The 26,246-nt window shown below is 42.3% G+C and overlaps 1 protein-coding gene across 2 annotated transcripts; it reads right to left on the reverse strand.

The window, feature by feature from the left end:
• Nucleotides 1–312: 312 nt before the first annotated feature.
• Nucleotides 313–23,563, reverse strand: LOC129746077 (polycomb protein Sfmbt). Of its 2 annotated transcripts, none has more exons than XM_055739525.1 (8): nt 22,859–23,563; nt 13,809–13,966; nt 12,724–13,483; nt 12,031–12,574; nt 4,477–5,342; nt 3,977–4,416; nt 3,585–3,915; nt 313–2,224 (listed from the first exon to the last, which is right to left on the reverse strand). In XM_055739525.1, exons 1-8 carry the CDS (start codon nt 22,863–22,865, stop codon nt 1,425–1,427), a joined length of 3,906 nt encoding a protein of 1,301 aa, XP_055595500.1. In that variant the 5' UTR covers nt 22,866–23,563; the 3' UTR covers nt 313–1,424. The 2 variants fall into 2 exon arrangements, with proteins under 2 accessions (XP_055595500.1, XP_055595499.1); XM_055739524.1 differs by having other exon boundaries at nt 4,477–5,345.
• Nucleotides 23,564–26,246: the final 2,683 nt, after the last annotated feature.

The raw sequence follows: 26,246 nt of genomic DNA on the forward strand, positions 1-26,246 counted from the left end.
TGCATAGAAAATATTATATTTCCTTGAAGAGCTGCATTTTATTTTAAACATTTTTTATAAATAAACAAAAAAGAATGAAATCTCTCAAGCTCACAAGCGCAAATTGTTAACAATTCAGCTGCTTGAAAACTTACATTAAAAAGTGACTCTGGAATTTCACCACAGACTACTAGTCTGTGATTTTACGTTTTTCACGGTTATGTTTTTATGTTTTCAAAAGACGCCTGAAGAGGAAACAATCCATCATTACGATGTTTGAAGAGAACGAAATAGAAATGGCTATAGTTCGGATGGTATTGAAACAAGCACGCCTACATTATTCGGGAAATGACGCTTCCCATTAGTTTTGTTTTTATTTCTTTCACTTTTCTGTGTTTTCCTCCTTGCTACTACTCTACATACTAAATATATGTTTTTGCGGTTTTTCTCTCTCTTTTTCTCTGTGTTTCCTTGTAAAAACGTTATTATTCCAATAAATTCTGAACCTCTATACTTCTACCTTTTTTCAGATTGTTTATCTTTATACAGTTTCTCGTGTATGTGTTTAAACTTTTTTGTTTGTGTGTATACTTTTCTGTTCTCCTACATACATATATGCTTTCCTTTGTATTGTTCCGTTCCATTCTCGATACCTCCGGGGTTTGAGTTCTTTTCCAGCAGCAGTGCTCTCTGTTAGATGAATTATTTCACTCCGGAAAGTAGGCAATTCGAGCTTGTTAGAAAAATAACCACATTCGCCACAAATGACACAGAAAACATTATCCACACATGTGTTTGTTTGTTTGTTTGTTTGTTAGTACCCGACATTCACCACCCACAACAGCAATCATCGCTCTCGATTTTTTGTTTCGCTCTTCTCATACACACTTTCTAATGTTGTTGCTCCAGAGATGGCGCGTCGCGTTTTGTTCCTCTTTGATTATTTTTCTTTCTTCTTGTTTTTTGGTAAATTGCTTTTTCCGTGTTTTCACCTGGGGTACCGGAAGTGCTATGACTTTCGTGTTTGATTTGTAGAAAAAAAATCATTGAGTTAATATGCAAGTTTTGTTCTCGTATCACTGGAATTGTTCATGTTTGTATCAAAAAAGTATAAATCAGCAACGACGACACAAGGCTTTGGAATATTCCGTAAATTATAAAAAAAAGATGATTCATGTTCATCACAACAAAAAGAGTACTTGTTTAAAAAAGACCTATAAACTTTACTATACGAAAAAAAAACTTCCTACTAATATGGACCTAGTAAAAAACGAAAAGCTTCTAGTAGCTGGCTAAGGGCGCCTTGCAATGTGTAAAAGAACGGAGAAATAAATTAATACTCTTGAAGGAAGTTGGTGTTCTTGTGTTTTCTTTTTTCTCCTTCATTGTTCTTAACCGTGTGTACTATGTGTGTATGTATCCTTGAGGCCAATTTGGACTTCTCGCTACAGAAACTTTTTTCCCAGGCTGGATTTGAGCAGCCGCGACTTGCTGGTCGGATCGATTTTGCACTTAAGTTGCTGGATGAGATCATAGACTTTCAACGCCGGACCGACCTTCATGTTGAGTAGGGTGATGATATCGTCCTTGCTGAGCTGCAGTAGCCTTCGTCCGTCGATCCCGCCGGTCACGAACGGTTCGCAGTGCATGGTGCAATCGTTGGCCGACAGAAACATGGCCACATCCTTCACGTCCCAGCTGTCCGGATTGAGCTGCCCTCCGTGGCCCGGTTCCGGCGAACAACTGCTGCCGTTGTCGCCTGTGTTGATAAGCCGTGGAATGAATTTTTCCATCTCGATGTCGGTAATTTCGGACGGGGCCGATGACGGATTTCCGGTTGCGCTGGCGTTCGATTCGCCATCTTCGTCCTCGGTTTTCAGACCACCCATGTCATCGTCACCGCCGCAGTCGATACTTTCGGTAGACTGATCGAAGATCGGCCCCAGCAACGAATCGTGGTGTGGTGGTTCGTGTTTGATCGACAGCAGCGATCCGGATGTCGGCCGGTGATGGTGATGATGGTGGGACGATTCCAGTGAGGATACCGATATCGAGGCAGGATGGCTATGATGATGACCGCTGCTACCGTACTGGATCTGATCCAGACTGCTCTGCAGCTGACCGATTGCGTACGGAACCGAGCTGGACTGATGGTCGGCAGCAGGTGGGTTGAGAAGTTTTTGCTGTTCGAATCGTTCTTGTTCTTTCTTCACGGAAGCAGTACGGGTTGTTGGCAGAGGTTGTACTGAAAGAAACCAAAAGCGTTTGAGAATTTTATTCAATGTCGGATTTAACTATGCAATATTTGAATTTAGAAAACTTATCCTCTAAGCCATTGTTCGATAATATTTTATGAATTTTCTTAGGTAAAAAAGCCACTGTCTTGAATGGGACAATTTGTTGACCTATCCATTGTCTTGGTCACCGTCTTGCTTGAACTGCTATGAGTACTCGACATTTTGACCAATGAACTGCTCGCTTTTTCCATAAGATTTGAGTGTTAACTCCATTTCAACCTTGAGTTTGCTTCACACAACATTATCTCTTCTTCCTATATATAAATTATGTTACACTAAAAAGACAATTTAAATTACAAAAATGATCAGGCTAAAGTTCCGGATTCTTACCCTTATCCCGTTACTGACGCCAACCCTGTTTTAAACCTAATCCTGACTCTAATCTGAAATAAAGTCAAGATCCCGGACCGAAAACTTGTTCTCAATTCTATTTTTCATTCTGATCCATATCTCTATTCATGGATCCCCACATTCAACTATGATCCTTACCTCGATTTCGATTCACGATCCTGATCATAATATTGGATTTTGATTCCGAATACTGATCCTGAATCACGACTTTTGATCTTAATCGCGGACCCTTAACATGAATTCTTATACTGATACTGGATTTTGATCTTGGATCGTGATTCTGATTCTGATCGTAAAGCGAATTTTGATCCCATTTTCGGATTCTATATCCTTGATTTTGGTTTTACTGATCCAGGATTTTTATTTCTGATTCCTTTCCCGGATTCTGATTCTTAACTGGTACTGGTTTTTTCTTATGTCAGTAGAGAAAATTTCTAAAGGGAAAATCATTGAAGGCTTTCAAACAATCTCAAATTTTCAAGGAATTCCAGTAAAAATGACTTGAAATTTGCTCGGGAATTCCAATTCGACGTCTACATAAAATATATCGACGCCTCTTCGCATAAAGTTTCTGAAATGCTTTCTGAACATTCACTTTGAATTTATAAAATTCATCCTTCTCTTAGTTTTTTTTATCCGAATGACAATTGTTAAAGGGTCTTTAATAAATATTACTAATAATAATAATAATCCTTCTCTTAGCGTTGTGCAACGTTTTAAAATCCTATAATCGAGTAACAAAAAGAAAGAACCCAGTATATTGTTTCGTTCAGTTTCCTTCCGTTTGTTGAGACAATGAGTTTGTGCTAAGCTATTCTATTCAATTGAAGGTCTTCCTAACAAAAATAAGAACGAGGCTGATTGTGAAAATTTACCATCTAAAAAATATATTTACTGTCGAAAGTCTAATATACAGTTGCAAATTTCTACCAATTCTACCATACTATTTATACTCACAGTCTCCGCTGGGATTCATTTCCATTTTGATAGTTTTCTGGTTCTTCTTTCGCTTGCCCTTGGCACCACCGCCCTTGGGGGCCATTTTAGGCGGAATTTTCTGCACCGGCGGTATCTTCGGGAGTACCCGAGGTCCCTCCAGTTTGTGCCCGACCAGCACACACCACCCGATCGGGTAGATGTCTGGACTCTCGCTGTCCAGCCACTGATCGTACTCGTCGTCCCAGCCGTCGAAGTGTACCTTCAGCAGCCGACCCACCACCCGGGAAATGGTGGCCACACAGATCAACCGGGGGTCCATCAGATCCGCCGATTCCAGCTTCATGCCAACCTGAAGGAGATTATAGGTTTTTAGGGGAATACAATAATTTACAGTTTGGGTGGGGATTTACCTTAAACTTCTGCCTTATCAAATCGCGATGGAACAGGTCTTCGGTGGCCGGTTTACTGCTGGTGTCCACCAGGTACTGTTCCCATGTGAATATGCCCTGTTCGTAGCCTTTGGGAGGGGTCAGTGCGATCTGGTTCGAAAGGCAAAAGCCGACCGGGAAAATGCAGGGAGATTTCTCGTGGTAGCAAAACCAATCGGCCCCACTCACGTCCGGATCGTACGAATCGATGCGGATCATGATGTAGCCGAACTTAAGCACCGACATCACCGTGGCCACACAGATGGACGAAAGATTGAGCGGATCGACGGCCTCCAGCTTCATACCTTCCTCGAATCCGGTCTGTCGGCCTTCCAGATAGTACTCTTCGAAGTGGAAATTGGTCTTGAACAGATCCATGGTGGCGTCGTCTTCGTTCGGTTCCAGAATCTGGTCACGGGCGGCTATTGAGAAATTATAAAAGTAAGTAAAACCCAGACTTTTTTTCTGATTCCAATACATACCATTCATTCGATCCATATATTCCTCCGGTGCGGCAAGATTATGGCCAACGGTGGTAGCCCACCCGACCGGGTGAATCAGCGGAGAATCCTCATGGCACCAGAAACCATTGTCATCCGGGGGGCTGTCATAGTACCGCACATACAGCCGCTTCCCAACGATTTTATGGATCGAAGCCACCTTCACCTGGCTGATGCGATTTTTGTCAACCACTTCCAGATTCAGCCCCACGCGGAATCGGGACTTGAAGCTTTCGCTGATTTTGTTGTAGAAGGTCGAGGGAAGTGTGCGGGCATTGGACAATCGTTTCACCAAAAATTCCTTCCAATCCTTGTACGGTTTGGCTATACTTTTCGGTGGAATTAGCGGTTTGCCTCGAGTCGCACACCAACCCACCGGATGTACTTCCGAGGAGCACAGATTAACCCAAAAGTCCTTGGTCGAGTCGGTATCGAAACCTTCATAGCGTAAGAGGGCTTTGTAGCCGCAAATTCTCAGAACGGTTGCCACCCAGAAGGAGTGAGGCGTTCCACTGATCAAAGATTGTTGCGCGTCAACGTCGGTATTTTCCACCTCCACCTTCATTCCTATGACCACATTTGGCCACATGTCGTACCCGGGCGCATGGCGGAAGCAGGTAACGGGGGCGGCAAAGAATGTTGGATCCGACAGCGAAGCCGTCCAATCGAAGGAATTTATGAAATCGGAAGGTTTCCGCCGAATGGTGATGATTCGCTCATCCTGCGGGCAGGGCGAAGGAAGCCGATTTCCACGGGGCAGCTGCGGGATCTCGTCCTGCGGAACTATCTCGTGCTGCTGGCCGTGGTGAGCCGATTTTTCGCTGTGTGTTCCGTGATTGCTGTTGTCGCTGCTGGAAAAAAAAGGGGAACATTATTTACTGTCCTTCGAGAACAACTTCGAAAAGAAAAAAAGCGGGCATCTCTGATTTTTTTTTCATACTTTAACACTTGAAGTTCTGTTTTAGTAACACTAAAGCCCATGGTCGAAAAAGTGGGAATATCAAATCTTGCACATCATATTCTACTGAACCGATTTTTACAAACTTTCAATCATTGAACTAGGTATCGTGACTGCGGGTATTTCTGTGCACCTAAACGATTTTTATTTTTCAAGGCTGTGTAAAAAATTCAAATGAATGATTCAAAAGGTCACTAATCCACCATTAGTTAGGATTTTTTTTATGTACTTTAAGAAAAAAAATATCGTAGTGCATGGATGAAATACACGAAAAAAGTTTGGAAAAATGCATCTGAAAAATGTGTTTCGTGCACATAATTCCGTGCACTCTCTCTTGCATGTTTTTAATTCCATGCACTTTTGCACCTAATTCCGTGCACTCTGAACTTTGTTATTTATCTACAGTTTGTGTTGATTAAATAAATGCGATGACATTCATTAAATAAATGCGATGACAGTAAATTTTTTTTTGCTGGAAACCAGCAATTTTTTGCTGGTTTTTGTCCCGCTGACTTTCCAGCGAAATTTCCAGCAATTTAAATTGCTGGAAAAAACAGCAAACGTTGATGCTGGTTTCCAGCAATTCAAATTGCTGGAAAATCAGCAATCCAGATTGCTGGAAACCAGCATTTCTTTCAAAACAACCGGCTATATTTAGTACCAAATGTATATTTCAATTCAAAATTAAATATTTAATACTGGCTGATGTGCATATAATAAGCAATAAAATCAATATTTCTTTTTTCAATTTTTTAATAAGGGATTTATTTGCTTTCAAGAACATGATTTTTTTTATTCCAACGCCGCTTCAGGGGTGGCAGTTTTATGCCAAAGTGTTGATCGTCCGCCACCTGAGAAAAAAGTTTGATAAGTATCTTTCATGGAATATCTACCTGTCCAATATAAACTCACCATTGACTTGATGTTTGGTTGCTAGAATATAGAGGAAAATAAAAATAATTATATTAATCAACCAATTTCGTAAAATAGAGTCTCACCTTGCTTCAGCGTACGAAAACAAACAGATTCCGTCAACCAGAATGACTTAAGCTGTTAAACGACCGTTTAAATAAAATAAACAAACAAACAAACAGATTCCAATTTGACAACTCGATTGCTGATTTTCCAGCAAACTAGATCAATTGCTGGAAAGTCCAGCAATTTGAAAACCGATTGCTGATTTTTCAGCAAAAATGACAAGAACACAAACGAATGCTGAAAAATCCAGCAATTGGAAAACCGATTGCTGGTTTCCAGCAAAAATTTGGATTGCTGAACGTTTCCAGCAATTTTTTTTGCTGGAAATTGAGGCAAAAATTTACTGTGTATAATAAACCTGGTAATAAATCTGGTTACACCCCAGCCCCTCCGTATTAAATACTTTCGTAATTAGTGAATGGCCCCGAAGAAAAATATAGTAAACAAAGTATTGCGGACTCCACTTTGCATTAAAGTCTAGTCCACACTAGGCAACTTGGACTGCGATTTCGGTTGCTGAGACTTGTTTATGTTTACATCCTGGTTACTAAAGGTCTCCCATACTTGTCGGGAGACTTGAGACGAGACGAGATGCAAATGTAAACAAAAACAAGTCTCAGCAACCGAAATCGCAGTCCAAGCTGCCTAGTGTGTAGGCTTAACGCTTTGCAACACCAGAAAGTGACGTTTCAACCGGAGAGTGCTGGCGTTTTTATTTTTTCTTGGGCTGTGTAAAGCATAACATACTGTAGGTATTTAACAGCATTGTGCGTAAGTTCAATGTCTACACGATAGCGTAAAATTATGTTGGATATAAAAAAAATTTCGCATAGAAAAAAACATTTTTTCAGGAAAATGCACGGAATTATGTGCTGCACGGAATTACCCGCAGTCATGGTACTTGAAGTCTATTTTTTTCAGTGATGAACTCATCCAAGTTCCAGATAATAACTGTAACATTCAACAATTAGAGCGCAGAAAGTCGCTTCCTCGCCCAGGAAGTTGGTGCTCTTTAGCTCAAAGAGCAATTAGGCTTTTTGGGTTCGTCTTATTAGGATGATTCTCTTGCCAAGAGCACATGATTTAGGCCCCGAGCGCTTTAGGCTTTCGGGAACAAATCCTCGTACATTGTGCCTGCTCTATCTTCCACGATAAGGGCAACAACTTTGGCCATCATCCGTTAAGGTTTGGGTGTTTGTCCGCTGACATGTATGTTCCTCAGGCGGCGAGTTGACATGTTCCTTTTCAAATTTTGGACAATAGAATACCAAGAGTTCGGGTGGCTCGTCCGCGTCAACGCATGTTAGGCAGACCGAAGATGCCACATGTCCGAACCTGTGGTGAATTGCGTCATGTAGAAATCCAATTCGCCATGCTTTCTCTCCATCCACTCCTTGATATTTGGGATCAAAGGATGGGTTCACCTTCCTATTTCTGAGCTGTCCCACAGCTGCTGCCAGTTGGCCATGGAGATATCTCTGGCGCGTGTTCTCACGTTTTGCGTGCCTCTATTTTCGTAGTAATAGGAGTCCTCCGCCAACAAAACCGAGATGGTCATGACTCCCGCTACAACGCATGCAGTCTCTGACGAAACGGTGCGGTATGCACTGATGACCCACAAATTCATTCACCTTTGTACACTGTTCAGCTTCTGCTGGTTACACTGGATGTAAAGACCAGGTTTCCAGGCTACCCCTCCATACCGAAGGATTGACGAAACAACAGTCGAAATTATCGTTCGAGTTGTTCGCCATTATCCTCGTTGGAGCGGCCGTTGCTGTTGCCGCCTTCTTGCATACATACTCAACGTGGTTTTTAAAGCTTAGCCGGTCGTCAATCATCACACCCAAATATTTAAGCTCGCGCTTTGATTTGATATTGCATGATCCAACAGTAATCTTGCCTGTTTGCGGTAGAATTAGGTTTGATATCAGGATCATCTCGGTTTTTTGGAGTGCATCGCAGCTCTCCACCGCTCCTACAGCCTCTGAAGCTCTTAGCTGGACGATTTCTTTTGAGTAACCCGTCGCTAGTAGCACGACGTCTTCCGCGAAACCAACCAACTTATTCCCTCTGGCAGGTTTGTCAGAACTTCATCATACGTAATATTCCACAAGACCGGACCCAGTATCGACCCTTGCGGTACACCAACTGTAGTATCCATTTCCGGAAATTCTTCGCTCGTCATGTATTTTTTTTACAAGATGGAAATTTGACTTCAAACCATAACAGCCGGATGTTTGCTGCCGTGAGTGGGTTCGTCCCACTAAAACCACCTTGGGCTTCGTGTGCCAGGTGTGCCCCTTGGTTTCACCCTATGATACTACATCAAGGAGTAGGCTGTGCTCATGCACTTATACATCTCACCCTTTTCCTCTTTCTCAATTTTTCCTCAATTTCTCCTTGATCATCGTTCTGATTTATCCTTTTTCCTCCGTCTCCTTTTCCTCTATCGCCAACTTCAGACTGGTACGGAAGACCCCGAAACGTGTGCCGGTTAGGTAACGCTTTCATAATAACTCACGCCCGTCACAGCATCCACTATCCCGAGGACCTCGAAACGTGTGCCGGTTAGGTAACGCTTTCAAAGTAACTCGCGCCCGTCACAGCAACTACTTCCGCAGGATTTCTAACCACCAAGGCACGGCCGATTGAGAAACTACCAAGCTAGAATCCCGACACGACCACCCCGAATGGTATCTCCGCTTCCTTTTGCTGCAAGAAAGATCGTAGCTGAGTGCGTGAGACCTTTTAAGTCCCACCACACGTATGAGTCCAGATCAGGGTTATACCGCGCCCTAAGATCGCGTTGCTTTTGAATTGAGGTGTCATACGAGGCCCAAGACCTTCCATTAGCTTGTCAAATTTGGTTGACTATCTCGCTCTCTCCGTTCATCATCTTTCCTGATTCTTATCAGATCGCGCATAATTTGCGAGATTTCGTCGACTGTAGCACGCCACGACTGTTCGTCGCAACACATTTCACTCACTATGTTTTCAGCGTTCAAATTTTGAAGTTGTTGATGCCTTGAATTGAACCTGGGGCAGACAAAGATAGCATGTTCTGCCGATTCCTCCGTCTCTACGCATTCCAGGCAATAAGGCGAGCTGATAAGCTTAAACCGATGAAGGTATTGCTTAAATCACCCATGACCCGAAAGGAACTGCGTCAGGTAGAAGTTGACCTCTCCATACTTCCGATTTACCCAGTCTGAAAGTCTCGGGATTAGCCTATGCGTCCATCTTGCGTTGTTCGATGCGTCCCATTGCTCCTGCCACTTGAGCATTGACGCTGCTCGTTGAATTTTACGCACTCCTCTAACAGCTCTTGCTTTGTAACATTCCATATCCTCCGCCAGAGAACTCGCTCGTCATGTATTGTAAAGTCTGTTTCACAGAATCTGGTCGGATAAAATAGATCATTTCTACGCAAAGAAATAACGTACAACAAAAGTAAAAATGTCATTTTGTAGGGTTTTTATTGCACTTTAAGCAAAAAATACATAAAAATCATTCGTCAGCTTTTCGAACGAATTTTTGAACTTTTTTCGTGATACCGCCAATCATTTTCTGCACAGTACTGCTGGTAACCTCATTCGCCATCTTGTTCCACCACTTTTCCATTTGAGCGAGTTTTTTCAACTATTGCCCAATATTTCTCGATGGGACGAAAATCCGGACAGTTTGGTGGATTGATACTTTTTTCAACAAAATCGACCTTGTTCTCCTTATACCACTTAACGACATCCCGGCTGTAGTGGCAGCTTGCCATGTTCGGCCAGCACTTCACCGGACCTTTGTGGGACCGAATGAATGGCAAAACCCTCTTCTGGAGACATTCTTCTTTGTAAACATTTCCATTCATTGTGTCCCCAGTGATGAAAATCTTAGTCTTCTTCCCACAACTACAGATCCCTTGCCAAATCATCAACTTTCGAGCAAATTTATCTGCGAAAACAAGCTTGAATCTACCCGCAACATTCCCTTTACGCTTCGCAAGGTAAAATTTGTTACCGGGTATTTGTCCAAAAACCCATTTCGACATAAGTTTCGTCGTCTATCAAAATGCATCCGTTGTACTTGGTCAACACTTTCTCGTACAACTTCCTTGCCTTGGTTTTGGCAACCAGGTTTTGTTTCAGCGTCCTGTTGAGGTGTTTGCTTGCATGATACGACCGCAAGCCTTCTCGCAAACAAATTCGTCGAGCTGTACTGTGTTTCGTCTTGAACTTTTTCGCCAAATCACGCATCGAGATTCCAGGATTATTGTGAACTGATCGAATTACCTTTGCTCGCAGCTTCCGGTCATATGTTCCACTTTTACGCCTGGTTTGTTTTGCTCGATCCACCGTAAGGGTCTCCCGGTAACGTTGGAGCACTGAATTTACAGTATATTTTGGATATTTCAGGAATTTCGTGATCTTTACCCCTGACCACGTCGGTTTCTCTACGTGAGTGTGCAAAATTTTCTCTCGCCTTTCGCGTTCCATCGTCGATAACTTTTGACTGACTGCTTCAATCTTGATGAAATTTTCACCATTAAGTAAACAAACCATCCGGATCAAAACACTGTCAGTAGATTCGCTATGTTACAATTAAGGGCGCTGCAGTATATGAAAAGATGCGACCAGATTCTATGTGAAACAGACTTTAGCTTACGGTTCTGAAAATAGCTGTCCACTAATTTGCAGAGCTATTTCGGTATCATCTCTTTTATAAGCGAAGATGCATTCGCTGCCCAGCTGACACTATTGAAGGCGTTGCACACGTCCAGCGATATCCGCACAAAAACGATCCCCTCTTCTCTTCTTGAGTCTGGCTCTATTAGCCGTTTCGATGACAGTTCGAATGGCGTCGATTGTGCATCACCCTTTTCGAAAGCCGAATTGATTGTTGGACAATCCGCCTTTGTCCTCGGTGTACCGCTGGATACGATTCAAGATCACCTTTTGAACCATATCCAGTAGGCATATTGGCCTGTATGCCAATGGTTACGGTTTGGGCAGCAGAACCAACTTCTGCCGTTTCCAAACTTTTGGAAACATCCTCAATACAAATTTGCAGTGACGATCGGAACATTTCGGGAAATTCCATAATCGCGGGTTTAAATGCAATGTTCGGGATACCATCTGGACCGGGAGACTTTTCCAGCTGAAGCTTCCAACGATATAAATCCTCCTCGCGCGTATCCCAGTCGTACGGAAATTACGAACAGCTATTGATATTATGTTGAGGGAACAGCTCGCTCGTTATTTCCCTCAGTTTGTTGGGCCACATTTCTGGTGGTGCGCTACCGCTTGCGTTTTTCGTCATGACTATATTTACATCTACACGCGATGTTCTCAGTCCACCAATAAACTGGTGGATGTGAGTTTTTACGATTAGCTCTCCTCCTCATTGCTGCGTCACAAGCACGTGTGAGTACTTCCATCAGGTTTTCCGCCGACAAGTTAGACAGATTTTGCTCCCACTTCAACACCTCAACACCTGGCTTTGGTTAAGTGGTAAATTTTGAATATCAGTTCAGTGATTGGAAAGCTATTTGAATTTTAGACACCCACTTTCTTCGACCTTGAAGTTTTAAGTGTCAAAATACTCACCTGATCTGAGACATTTTGAACCGATAGCTAATATTTTGTACTGGCTGTTGCTGTTTTTGCTGCTGCTGCTGCTGCTGTTGTTGTTGTTGTTGTTGTTGGAGTAGTTGTTGCTGTTGTTGTTGTAGTTGCTGCAGGCCCAACTTCTGTTGAAACTGCAGCTGTTGCTGCTGAAAGAACTGTTTGCTGTCCTCCGGTTCGGCCGAGACGACACCGCCGCCACCAAGGGATTGATTCGAGTGGTGCGATTCGTCGTCCGCTGAATCGTCGATCAGCTGCTCCGGAGGTAGTGCTGAAGGCGTTCCCACCGTGGGAATATGGGTGCTGCTACTGCTGCTTGTTTCGTCCAAACCGACGGTCGATAGATTCGATGATTTGCCGGTGCCGGTGCTGTAACCGAGAAGATTGCCACCGGCCGGTGTGATACCCGTGCTGCTGTACAATCGTAGCGCGTCGAACGAGCGGGCACAGGTCATACTACAAAAGCGGCGTTGTTTGGTGTAGAATGAGTGCTTGACTCCTATTGCGCCACACTTTTCACAGATTGCTGGAAGTAGAAAAAGAAAAAGTTAAGTTCCATAAATTGTTCTAACATTTGAAACACGATTCAAGCAATCTTTTTAACAATGTTGTGTTAATCATTTTGCACAAAAATGGAAAACTTCTCAAACGCCCACTTTTAAAGCTCAAACCTACCCATTCCATCGCGTTGAATCGGAATAACTGATGGGTCGATGTCACCTTTGTAGGCGATCGGTGTTTTCAGGACCAAGCCAGGACGTTTGACGGGTTTAATTTTTTTGCTAGGAAATCGAACTGCGGATCCTCCACCCCCACCACTGCCCGGAATCGACCCACCGGAACCTTCGTCCGAAGCCATTTGGGCAAAATTTGCCACCTTCAGACCAACCGATTCCATTGACATTGCCGGTGGACTCGACGATCCCTCGTCTCCTCCATCGAAATCGAGAAAGTTTCCCTGCGGTTGCATCAGTTGAGCCTCATTCATGAGCTTGTATCCCAGGATGTTATCTGGTCCACCAACGGACAGAAATTCACCACCTCCATCCACCATCCGCTGATACTGTTCGTATGTTTGCATGACGTGTTCTTCATCATCCAGCTCATCATTATCCACATCATCAACTGCTGTTATATCTTCTACTTCGCTCGGGCCGCTGGTATTCAGTCCGGCAGTGGAAACCGAGACATTTCCAGCTGCAGCTGCAGCCGCTGCCAATTGGCCAGCCAGCCCGCTCTGTTCCAGAAAATTGTAGTTTCCCAAGCTGAGCTGTTGCTGTAGTTGCAACTGTTGCTGCTGCAGCTGGAACAGGTCCGGATTGGTAAGAGCCAGGTCTGGATTCGGGATCGTTGTCAAACCACCGGTGGGGGTAGGGATGGCCGTCACGTGCCCGCTGTAGTCACCGATCAGCGACCCTATAGCGGGATTCATCTCCTAAAGATGACGACGATCGAGTAACGTGTGTTTGCGTGTAGTGTAGTTGAAATCCGGATCAAAATTGAAGGTAAAAATAAACCGAAAAAAGAAACGAAAAGGAAACAAATTAGATTAAAACAAAAGCAACTCAAACAAATCCTAACTAATAAGTTAAATTGTATACAAGGGAAGGATCATGCTTTTTTCGAGCCACAAAAAATCAAAACAAAAATTTACTAACTTAATTTTAATTTTTTTTTTTCCGCTGTCTTATTCCATAAACACAAAACTAACTCCTCTATTTGATTACAGATTTTAAGTTTAAAACAAAAGTTGTACATACCAGGGCGGGGTTCTGCTGGGTGATGTCATCCATAACGGTCGGCACCGGTTGCCCGTACATGTTGGTCAGGTTTTCATCCAGGGGCGAACCGAACTGTCCCATCCAAACCATAGTACTGAGGTCTTGAGGATTCATACTAGGTAGCACTTGGTTGAAAACTGTTGGACGAAAAATAAGGGAAACAAACAATAAGCATCAGATGTATGTATGAAATCAAAATTTATATCAAAATTTGTGAAGCGTGTTTATGTTCTGAAAACACAATTCTTCACAGTGTTTTCTTCACCAACGCCAGGACCAACTACTACATTCAGTTCGAACGATTTTCTACTTGTTCAGTATCATTTGGCGATCCTGCCAGAAATCATGATAAAGCTATCAGTCATTTTAACTTACAATAGTCACAGCTCCTCTTAGTATGCAACTTGAAACCAATAGTGTCTACTAATGCGTTACAAATATTTGGAAAAAATGCAACATAATCAGAAATTGAGATGAATTCAAAGATCAACAATCATGAAGAATCTTATCGTATAACCATCATACATTGAAAGCTGTTCGAAGCTATATTTAAACCAAACGACAAATGAATAAATTAGTAATGGACTGATGTGAACATACTACAAAATTTTGCCGTACATACGTTAGAATGAAACGCCTTGGCCTTTGGGGCATCATGCTGTTGTTGTCGCATCTGCTGCTGCTGCTGCACCAGTGGAGGCTGCCAAAAACGACTGTTGAACCCTCCGTGCTGTGTGTGTTGTTGCCATTCCAACTGCTGCCTGTTGCGATGAACATGATAAGAACTGAGCGTTTCCTTGCTGCAAATTCGAACGATGCAACCCATATCTTTGCGGCTGCGAGTTCTTTTTTCGTGTTGGGGGCAATCAGATGTGTTTACAGCGTGTGGTCTCTGTGATCCACCTACTGGCCTGCTTTCTCGTATCCCGAATTGGGTCTTTAAAGCATTAACCTCCAGCATCAATTGCTCCATTCCGAGGAAAACTTCTTAGGTCTGCTCAGACGACTCATGCGATACTGCTTGAATTGCTGCCTCATTTCGAACGGTGGTTTCTTCCACAACGTTGACTCTGTTGAAGCTTGGAGGTTGGTTATTGGAATGAGGTTTTTGCACAGGAGCTGGAGTAGCAAAGCTTGATCAATCAAGCTAAGCTAAGTTAAGCCACAGAGAACAGACATCGGGCCCCGAACAAAAATTTGTTGAAATCGTGTGTGAGAATACCCACCTAAGTTTCAAACCAAATTCGTAAGTGGACTAACATCCATAAGATGTCGCTACCAGTACACATATTTTTCCATTTTTTCGACACGCTTAGAAATTAATACTCATAGCTTATCTCAAATGAGGCCATTGCAATGTATGAGAGTAACACAACTTTTTGTGTGATAAATTTTAAGAACATCTTGATTTAAAAAAAATGCAAATCATATTTCAATCATACTTTAATCGCTGTCATATGTCCCAGCATATGCCCCATATTGTTCAATCAATATTGGCGCTGAATTGAAAGTTGAATTCCAAGTTTTAAAGTATGTCTGTCATTAAATAGTTTTCTATAACAGAGAATGTGAACATAAATGTTATAATTGTTAATTATGGGTTGGTATTCCGGTTGATGGTATCTTGTAACCCATGTTTATAAATAACTTAAATCATTTCTACTGATTACTAACCCTGAGTTACAAGTCCTCATATATCGATCTCAGGTAACATCAACCAGAATATCGAGTCATAGTTTACAATTATAACATTTATGTTCACATTTTCTGTTCTAGAAAACTGTTAACTGATAGTAAAATCCCAACACATGCTTTAACACTTGGAATTAAACTTTCAATTCAGCGCCAAAATTGTTTGAACAATATTTCGCATCTGACAGCATTCAATTGTGATTGAAATATTATTTGCATTTTTCTTAAATCATGATGTTTTAAAATTTATTACACCGAAATTTGTGTTACTGTCATACATTGCACTGGCCTTCTTTGAGATAAGCGATGAGTATTAATTTCTAAGCGTGTCGAAAAAATGAAAACAAAAATAGGTGTACCGGTAGCGACATCTAATGTATGTTAGTCCACTTACGCATTTGGTTTGAAACTTAGGTTGGTATTCAAACACACGTGTTGAGCTCCAGCTCGAACTCTGTTCTCTGTGGTTAAGCTAAGGAGCTGGAGTAGCAAAGCTTGGTTCGAGCAAAGTTGTTGGAGCTATTGACATGCTACGTTGTCTGTGAGGGAGTACTCTTGTTTCATCGTAGCTTTCGCAAACATCCGCTAGATCTTCTAGAGTAGTCGGTCTGGCTGCAGCGACCACTGTCGCATGAGCTGCACTCATGTTTTTCTTTACAATAAAGATTTTTTCTCCTTCGTTCAGCGGTGGACTTACGAATCTAAATAACGTAGTTATCTCGCGATAATACATGGAGGAGGGTTCGTTTTGACTCTACAATCGGAAGCTAGCTTCCATTCGAAGACCGTGGGCGTATTCTTTGGGTAGGACTTCCCGACGAATCTCGATCTTGAACGCCTCCCATGAAGTTAATCTCCCCTGAGTCCTGAGCCATAGCTGTGATGTACCATTTGAGAGCATCGTCCCTCAATAGGTGATTAATGGATGCCATAAGAGCGTCTTTGCTTAAATCTTGCGAGGCCGCAAACCTCTCAACTTGATCCAAGAAGATATTGAGTGAAGTCGTACCTTTTTCGCCGCGAAATGTAAACGACCAGTTGTGTACAGCTTTGGTCCATCTCCTCGGGTTCGAAGGTTCGTTCCCACGCGGCTCTCTGTCGAATTGACGAAACAAAGCTCTTAAAACATCTTCCTGAAGATTGTTGTTGTCAACAGCACGATCCCTTTCCAACCTGTTCTGTTCTGTGCGCAGTTCGTACTGTTTTCTTAGTCAAACTAACTCATCCCGTTCTTGCTGCGATAGTTCGTCTCTGTTGGATGTACTCTGCGGAACGATCCCTTGTATTGGACCGACTACCGATTGCGATACCTCATTATCTCGACCTTTACCTCTGCCTGTCATGCGGAGTGGACTGTTCCTGGTTCGTATTGATTCTTGATGTCCTGTGCCGTTAATCGATAATCTGGCACATTGCAACTCGATCTGCTACTGATTGTTTTCAAAGCCCGCAAATGGTGGTGAAGACTCTGTTCTCCTGCCTGCATTGTTCGCTGAATTGATAGAACTCGGTTGTTCCTCACTAGCTGCATCTGAACTAATCGCTGAATTCCTTGTGACAGCATAACTCGGCCCTAACTTGTGATAGCACTTTTCACTTTCTCGAGCATACTGTTGACACTATATTTTTAAATATTGACCACTTCATTCAACTCATTCGGAGGTACAATTATTGACAACCTGTTTTCCGCAAGTGGAGTTTCCAGACTGCCTGATTTCGTTGGCGTTTTCGGGGTCTTAATAAATGACCCGTTGACTCTCCTGAAGTGGACTCATTCTCGTTAGCAACTGCAACAGCAGCAACTTCTGATTCCCCAGAAGCACCTACCTACCTACCTACCTAAGGGTCCAGCGCCGATTGACCGGCGCATAGGGCTGAGATAAAAGATCTCCACTGCTGGCGATCCGGAGCCAGCGTCTTCACTTGCTGCCAGCCAAGGTTCTCGTCAACTGTGCGGATTTCAGCTTTTGGGCCTGCCTCTTCTTCGATGCCCATCTGGATTCCAGTCAAGCGCCTCTCTGCAAATCTAGTTTTCATCTCTTCGCAGCGTGTGCCCAATCCATCTCCACTTACGTTCCCGAATCTCGATTTCTAGCGCCTTTTGATGACACCGGCGATGAAGTTCAACGTTTGAGATCCAGTTGCCAGGCCACCAAGCGCGGATTATGTTCCGCAGGCAGCGATTCACAAAAACTTGCAGTTTTCGCGTCGTTACCGCATATGTGCACCAAGTTTAACACCCGTACAGCAATACGGAGAAGCACCGTTAATGTTTAATTTTTTTTTGGTCCAATTCTACCAGGTCCCCTTTCCTAAAATGTTAAAGGGTGATGGTGAAAATTTGGTCAAGGGAAAACGCGTGTAAATCGGAGAAATCGTTTATTTAAAAAATCAAATTAAATATCTTTTTCAAGTTTAATTAGAATAAAATTCAGGAAAAATATTCAGTTAGGCTTCCGCTTTTCCAAATCCGAATTGCCCTTGCGCTTCACCCCTGCCATCAGATTTTGAACAGCCACCTTGTCCACCTTCTTCGCCGCAGAAAGCCAGTTTTCTTTGAACTGCTGCTTATCCTTAGCAGTTTTTTTGGTCTTTTTTAGGTTCCGCTTGACAATAGCCCAATATTTCTCAATTGGGCGGAGCTCTGGCGTGGCGTGGGAACCACCTGCACGTTGTTGGCGGTGTACCACTCCATGGCCTTTTTACCGAATGGTAAGATGCCAAATCCGGCCAAAACAGTACGGAACAACCGTGTTTCTTCAGGAAAGGCAGCAGACGTTTATTCAAACACTCTTTCACGTAAATTTTTTGGTTGACAGTCCCGGAAGCTATGAAAATGCTGCTTTTCAAGCCACAGGTACAGATGGCTTGCCAAACCAGATATTTCTTGGCGAACTTTGAAAGTTTCATGTGCTTAAAAATATCTGATACCTTTCCCCTTTCTTTTGCCGTATAAAACTCCTGTCCCGGAAGCTGCTTGTAGTCGGCTTTGACGTAGGTTTCGTCGTCCATTACCACGCAGTCAAACTTCGTCAGCATCGTCGTGTACAGCCTCCGGGATCACGCTTTGGCCGTCGTATTTTGTTTATCATCGCGATTTGGAGTCACTACCTTCTTGTAAGTCGATAGTCCGGCTCGTTTTTTGGCTCGATGCACGGTTGTAGACGATACACCCAGCTTATTTGCGGCATCTCGGAGAGAGAGGTTAGGGTTTCGCTTGAAACTACCGGCAACTCTCTTTGTCGTCTCAGCGGCTTCCTGTTTTCGATTTCCCCCCGATCCAGACTTCCTGGCTGTCGACAAATGTTCCCCAAACACTTTAATTACATTTGTAACGGTTGATTTGGCAACTTTTAGCGATTTTGCCAGCTTTCCGTGCGAGTAGCTTCCGAGGAAAAAGTCCCCGGAAGGTGCCGATGCTGACGCCGAAGCACTTGAAGGCGCGGCTGAAGTATGCCAAGGACCGATTGGGCCGGTCCGGAAAAGGAGAAACTATGGAGAAATGTGCTGTGGTCGGATGAGACCAAAGTGAACCTCATCGGCTCGGACGGAAAGAGTTGGGTCCATCGCCCACTTGGCTGTGCGTATATGCCCCAGTATTCAAATAAAACATTCAAACATGGAGGAGGTAGCATCATGGTGTGGGGATGCTTTTCTTGGTACGTGGTGGGTCCCTTGTACTGGATCGACCGGATTATGGACCAGGATCTCTACACCCAGATACTTCGGGAAGTAATGCTGCCACACGCCGAGTGGGAGATGCCTCTGAAGTGGCAGTTCCAGCAGGACAACGACCCCAAACATACCGCTAAAACGGTTAAAAAGTGGTTCCAGGATGTCGTGTTCCCAGAAGAATGAAAAGACTGTACTAAGAGACTAAACTAGATTGATGTTTATTCAAGCAAGTGTGACAACTGAATGACTGAGCTTTCACACAGGGGGTGGTATTTATACCAGCAAGTACTCCTAGCGTGATGATAGCATGCTGCGACATTCTAGTAGCTTCTAATTGGTCGTGGCCTACCACATCTCCCTTTTTTTAAGAAAGATTGTACGAGCTCAAACGAAATCATTCAACAACACCGACAATGGAAGATTTGGTGTTGGAACCGGTGCTGCTGCTTCGATGAACCAGGCCTTCAGTTGATTGGTGTGAGATCTGATGAGTCGACCGTTGTCCAGCAGTACGGTGTACTTCCCTCCGTTTTTGAGTTCGATGATTCTACCAGGTATCCATTTGACCGAACTCTTTTGTCGAATTTTCGCCTTGACTTGATCCCCAGCGACGAATGTTGGTTGCATAGGGAAGTTCGAAGTGGACCCGTCCAGTGAATCGAAGGGAATTGACCAAAGGTTGAATGTATCGATGAGGTCGATGCCAAGGACGTTCAGATCTGGATGGTTGGTGACGTAGATGCATGCTCGTTTTGAAACGTTCCGGATGGTTACTCGTACGCTGAATTCACCCAAAACGTCGAGCATATTTCCGGATGCACTGGTCGCAACGATGTTCGTCTGGTTGATTGTTGGCTTTCCGATGGTTTTCCAAGTTTGCGTAGAGATGATGGTGATGTCAGAAGCACAGTCCAGCTGGAGCTTGACGTTGACACCGCTCAGATGAACATCAGCAAAATTGCGCCTCTTGGAAACGTCCACTTTCGGCACCAGAGTGACACCTTTCATCTTCCGAATGTTTGGATGATGCTCGTTGGTTGGTTTCTTCCTGGAATCCGCTGAAGCACAGTAACCTTCCTTGTGGCCCCTGCGTTTGCATTTTCCGCAGGTGGAATTCTGGAACGGGCACTCACGGACGTAATGGAAGTCCCCGCAGAGCCAGCAGGGCGTCTTCGGAACCTTTTTCGTCTTCTTCTCGGGTGGTTTTGGATGGAGGGACACAGCGTTGATTGAGGGGTCCTTCTTCTCAATCATTTGTGTGTCCTGTTTCAGGTTGATGAGCTTGTGGCACTCGTCTACCAGCTTGTTCAGGGTAAGCTGGCAACCTTCGGCAGGTGGGGTGCTTTCTTCGGCTTCGAACTTACTAATGAGCCGAGTTCGTATGTCAGCGTCCCGTGGCGATTGTAAGCCACATACGAAACGCAGAGCTTTGAACTGGTCACTAGTAAGCCGGTTGAGTTGAAACGCCTCGCAGTTTTTGTTGATGGAAGCTGCGTATGCGGTGAAATCATCTGCGTCGTCCTTCCTGTACTGCAGGCACTGGTACCGTGCGTTGAACAGCGATTTTTGTCGACCGAAGAGACGCTTGAGCTTTGTCACTGTTGTTTCAAAGTCAAAGTCTCGGGGGTGACTCGGCAAAATGCTGTCCAGATACCGTTCGTGGAACTGCGTATCGATTTTCCGGAGGAGCAGCCTGACCTTGGCAGCGTCGTCCAAATGTTGCCCATCTTGCCTGAAGACGTCTTCGTACCGAGCGAACCAGGAGTCGAAGAAAATTCCGCCGTCTGGGTCGAACCGGAATTCTTGAATTCCCGTTGCCAGCGACTCGATTATTTTCTCGCTTCCAGCCTGGGGAACTGCGTTGTTCTGTAGGAGAACTGCAATCTGCTGCTGCTGGTTGGCCAGGATATCGGTGAGCCGGAGGATAGCGTTTCTGATATCCATTTCGGTCATCTTCTGATCGGGGGTCCTTCGAGGTTCTCGTCGCCAATTTGTCGTGTTCCCAGACGAATGAAAAGGCAAAGACTAAGAGACTAAACTAGATTGATGTTTATTCAAGCAAGTGTGACAACTGAATGACTGAGCTTTCACACAGGGGGTGGTATTTATACCAGCAGGTACTCCTAGCGTGATGATAGCATGCTGCGACATTCTAGTAGCTTCTAATTGGTCGCGGCCTACCACACAGGATAATAAGGTAGACGTTATGGAGTGGCCAGCACAGTCCCCTGATCTCAATCCCATAGAAAACCTATGGGGAATAGTTAAACGTAAGGTGTACACCGAAAAATAAAAAAATAAGCAGCAGCTGTGGGAGAGAATCCAGGCGGTGTGGTACGCTATCCCGGTGAGAAAGTGCCAAAAGCTGGTGGAGTCGATGCCGAACCGGGTGCGAGAAGTGATGCGTAATAAGGGTTATACCACCAAGTACTAACCCTGCAAATCGATCACGGTATGAATTTCCTTTTTCTTTCAATTTTTTTCACCATGAATTCTAAAGCGGTCCTATTTTATGTCGCGTTATTTTAGTCAGTAACTATGCTTAAAACGCATTTTTAAATAAAGGACAATTGTTTTAACTACGGATAATTTTAATTTCTTCGAAGAATGGAATTTACAATTTGTAAATGGTTTGATGCACTTAAATGGACATTTTTTTTCTCAAAGTTTTGTCACTTTCTATTTTGGATTGAGCTGTGATCCTATTTGAGGGATGAATCATCCGCACAGGATGAAAATCCCAGAAAAAAAAAGAAGAAGAAGAAGTGATCCTATTCTATTGTCCGTAGATGGTGAGTCCATGTTTTTTTCCATTACTTGTTTTCAACTGACAAAAATGTAATGAAATTCTAATGAATTCAACCTAAATGTTTGATTTTCATTAACATGTTATTTTATAAACAGCTTAAACATATCGAAATAATTTTTATTTTTACCTGTTTCTTCTACAGAATGCTAATCTATACTTTAAATTTCCAAAAAAAGAAAAGTTTATCTCAGTTTTGATAAAAAAAAATCACTTGCACCCCTCTGATCCCAAGTGCCTCAATTAATAGTTGCTATCGATTTTTTTAAATAGAACTTCATGTTCATGTTTCTTACTTATTCAAGGGTTAAGTCCCCTGAAGTGTTTGAATTACCTACGTATTTTAGGTTACAGATATTTTCACTTCAATTTGTTGTTAAATGGAAAAAGGTTTAAAGGAAGTTTAATTTTTGTTAGGAGAGGTTACTAAATAATACAATATTCCGAAATGTCATCGTTAAAACAGAAAAGAAATTTTAGTACCGATAGATTCAAACTTTCATGTTACAAAGTCAAGGGTAGTAAAAGTATAGAGAAACTAAAAAAAATTACTGTACCTATATTTATATTTCTTTGATGTTTTTATTGCAGCCTTGTTGAAACTCTTCGATTCATTCGATCACATTCAAATTTCTCATGGTTAAAGTGGAATATTTGCAATTATTTTATAATGCTTGAATTCAAACAATCGATTATCTTTCCAGAAGAATTTGAATGTTGCAAATTTCAAAGACAAATTAGCTGTTGCATCATTTTACAAAACTGAATCCTATAAATTAGCCCTGAAACATAACCATTTCTCAGAACTCAGTAGCAAGTGATCATACAATGCAATGATAGTGTAACCTCAACTTACCGTTCATAATTCAACTAGCTGCACATAGTATCGAAACTTCCGTCCAATATCTTCCAGAATAGTTCAGTTTCCGGAAAATATTAACTAATTCTGTTTTTCTTTTGCTTCTAATACTCAAACGTTCGACTTATTCTAAACACAGCTTGTGGCGTCCGGTCCGCGCAGGAGGAAACCTTCCGATAAATGCCACAAGCCTAACAAAGATCACTCCACCACACAAAAATAAACAATAGTTCGCGATTATTGTTTACAGTGTTCTTCGTTCCAATTCTCGCGAGTGCTTTTGTGTCCTTTTTCCAGCCAGACAAACTTTCAGCCGACACAGTTCAGTTTCGTGTTACCGAGTTGATAATTTCGGTCTCTTCCTGATCCGAGCGAGGGGATTGCTGCTTGCTGGCTGATGATGATGATGGGTTTCCTTCTTCTTGTTCTTGATTTCCCTAACACCAACCACACCAACAAAAAAAATGCAGAAAACCCGACCCCCGATTAAACGGAAAATTCACGCAAATGCCACTCGAATTCTCGCAAACCGGCACCGGAAACCGACTCCCGGAACGTTTCGGCAACCTTTGCACCGCTTTTCGACCGGAAACGGACCCGCAAAACTAGGCCAAAAACGGAAAAAGGAAAATAATTAAAACGCACTCCGGACGCGATGTGATTTTGTTCTTGCGGAGAATTTTTTGACGGACGGCGACGGTGTGAGGATAAAAAAAAGTTTAAAAGTTCGAAAAGCGACGTTGAATTGTGGCAGTGTGCGTGTGTTTCGGGCATCGCAAGAGCGCCGAAACGCGCCAGAGTTGCCCGATGGGCGGCCGAATGTCGAATATTTGTTCGAAAAACACGCGCGAGGGGCTCCCGCTCCGGAGGTCGAATGCCCAAGGTTTGTAGAGATAAAGAGAAAAAAGGTGAATCAATTAATTTCAGACTTCTTGATATTGATGTAATGTTTTGTTTGAAAGAGTGCATTAAGCATGAGATTAATTTCCCATGAACAACTTATTGATGTAAATGGATGTGCTCAAGAATAAAAGATACTTCTAAATTAAAAATTAAAAGTAAAAACTTGAGCAATTTTCAAATGGAATTCATCTGGAACGTAGACTCGTATGAATAAATAATAATTAAAAATGCAAAAAAGTCGAAATCTAGTATGACTAAGAAAACATATGGCTTAAAGTTAATAAAAGTTCAAAAAAACCAAAACTTCAAAAATATGACAAAAATAATAAAAAGACCATAATGGAAAAAAACCATTAATGACAATACTGAAAAGACAAATGTTTTGAGTTTTTATCTTATAATTTTTGTTAATTTTTTTATATTTTTTTTAATTTTGAGTATCTTGTTTTTACCATTTATGTCATTTTTAATATTTTTTCAATTTCATCAGTTTTGATTTAAATCATTTATGTCACTTTTAAGATTTTGTCATTTTTGTTTTTTCAATCTTTGTATTTTTAATATTTTCCAATTGTTGCAGTTCTATTAATTTCGTACTTTTTGTTATTTCGAAATTTTTTTGTAGTTATTTTGATTGCTGTTTGTAATTTTGTCATTTAGTTATTTTTAGTAATGTTTTTTATTCTTGAAATTTTCATATTTTTTGTTATTAGTTTTTTTCTCGTTATTTGAGACTCTCAGAGCCAAAGGGTGTATAAGTGACAAAATGGTCGATTTTGAGTTAATGATGCCAAACATTTTTTCACATTTCAAACTATGTTGAATGATTTTTTTTTGGGTTTTAGAATTTTATTTACATACTATTAAATTCGATATAGAAAAATACAAATTCTGAAAAATATATAAAAAACGGCCAAACACGTCAATTTAAAAGCGTGTTTTCTCGAAATAAACTCGTAATCCAACTGATGATTCGAGGGAATATCTAAGAGCCATTGAGTTACAGTATTTAAAACTTAAAGATACTAGCTACCGTCAGCACTTATCTGACCTTCAACGGAAATTTAAAGATGACCCTTCTGCATTTTGGAATTACGTGAAAAGTAAAAAAGGTAATTTGGGGCTTCCGTTGAATCTTACTTATCAGAATCGCACTTCCAATAACGCCCAAGAAGCAGTTCAACTTTGTACGGATTATTTTAAATCAACCTTTGTATGCCACAAGGAAGTAAACAATTCCAACCAGCATTTGAATTCGGTTGACTCGTTTGATATAAGTATTCCCGAATTCAGGGTTTCTCCAAACGAAGTTAAGAAAGCACTCCTTGATATCAATGAGCAAAAGGGAGCCGGTCCGGACGGCTTACCGCCACTATTCATCAAAAGATGCTGCGAATCCCTAGCACTTCCAGTGAGCATGCTGTTTAACAAGTCATTGGAAACTTCTACTGTACCCATACTCTGGAAAACTGCAGCTATCTCACCTATTCATAAATCTGGTAACATTCATCTTGTTGAAAACTATCGAGGTATATCAATTCTGAACTGCTTAGCAAAGGTTTTTGAATTGTTAATCTTCAATAAAATGAGTTCAGTTTCATCGCATATCATCGCAGAATGCCAACATGGTTTCCGTAAAAAGAGATCAACACTTACTAACTTGATGGTGTATGTTCCGTTCATTAGTAGATCTCTATCCGATAAGAAACAAGTCGACGCAATTTTGTGGATTTCGCCAAAGCGTTCGATCGGCTCCCGCACAAACTACTTATCGATAAGCTTGACACTATCGGATTCCCCAAATGGCTGATCATGTGGCTAGAGTCATACCTTCAAGACAGAACCGCATTCGTCAGACAGGGTCACATCAAATCCACAACTTTCGCCGTTCCTTCTGGAGTTCCCCAAGGAAGCCACTTGGGCCCATTGCTATTTAATCTCTACATGAACGACCTTTGCGTACTGATCAATTCGGAAATAATATTTTACGCCGACGATTTAAAGTTGTATCGCACCATCACAGATTATGAAGACTGTGTTTCACTTCAACAAGACCTCGATAAACTTATGATTTGGTGCCGAGCGAATGCAATGGAGATGAACCTAGGAAAATGTAAAATCTTGACTTTCTCGAGGAGCAGAACAGAGATAACGCATAGTTACCTAGCGGGTGATTTTGTACTTGAGAAGGTTGAATCTATAAGGGATCTTAACGTGATTCTGGACAAATCGCTCACGTTTAAGGATCACCTAGCTTTGACTGTGGCTAAAGCTAAAACAGTGCTAGGATTCATCGTACGCCACACAAAAGGATTCAGTGATACCACCACTCTAAAAGTACTTTACTGTTCACTGGTCCGTTCTGTTTTGGAGTATAATATCCAAATTTGGGCACCTTCATCCATAGGCGGTATGAAGCTGTTAGAATCTGTCCAGAAACGTTTCCTGCGATATGCACTGCCGAACTTACCCTGGAACGAAC

This window comes from Uranotaenia lowii, chromosome 2 (assembly GCF_029784155.1).
Source record: "Uranotaenia lowii strain MFRU-FL chromosome 2, ASM2978415v1, whole genome shotgun sequence".
Taxonomy (NCBI): domain Eukaryota; kingdom Metazoa; phylum Arthropoda; class Insecta; order Diptera; family Culicidae; genus Uranotaenia; species Uranotaenia lowii.

Excerpts from the sequence above, each read along its gene's own strand:
- LOC129746077 (XM_055739524.1), bottom strand. Across the intron at positions 12,575-12,723 it reads GATTCAACGCGATGGAATGG|CAATCTGTGAAAAGTGTGGC; the intron begins GTAGGTTTGAGC and ends TTCTACTTCCAG. Across the intron at positions 5,346-12,030 it reads TTCAAAATGTCTCAGATCAG|CAGCGACAACAGCAATCACG; the intron begins GTGAGTATTTTG and ends TTTTTTTTCCAG.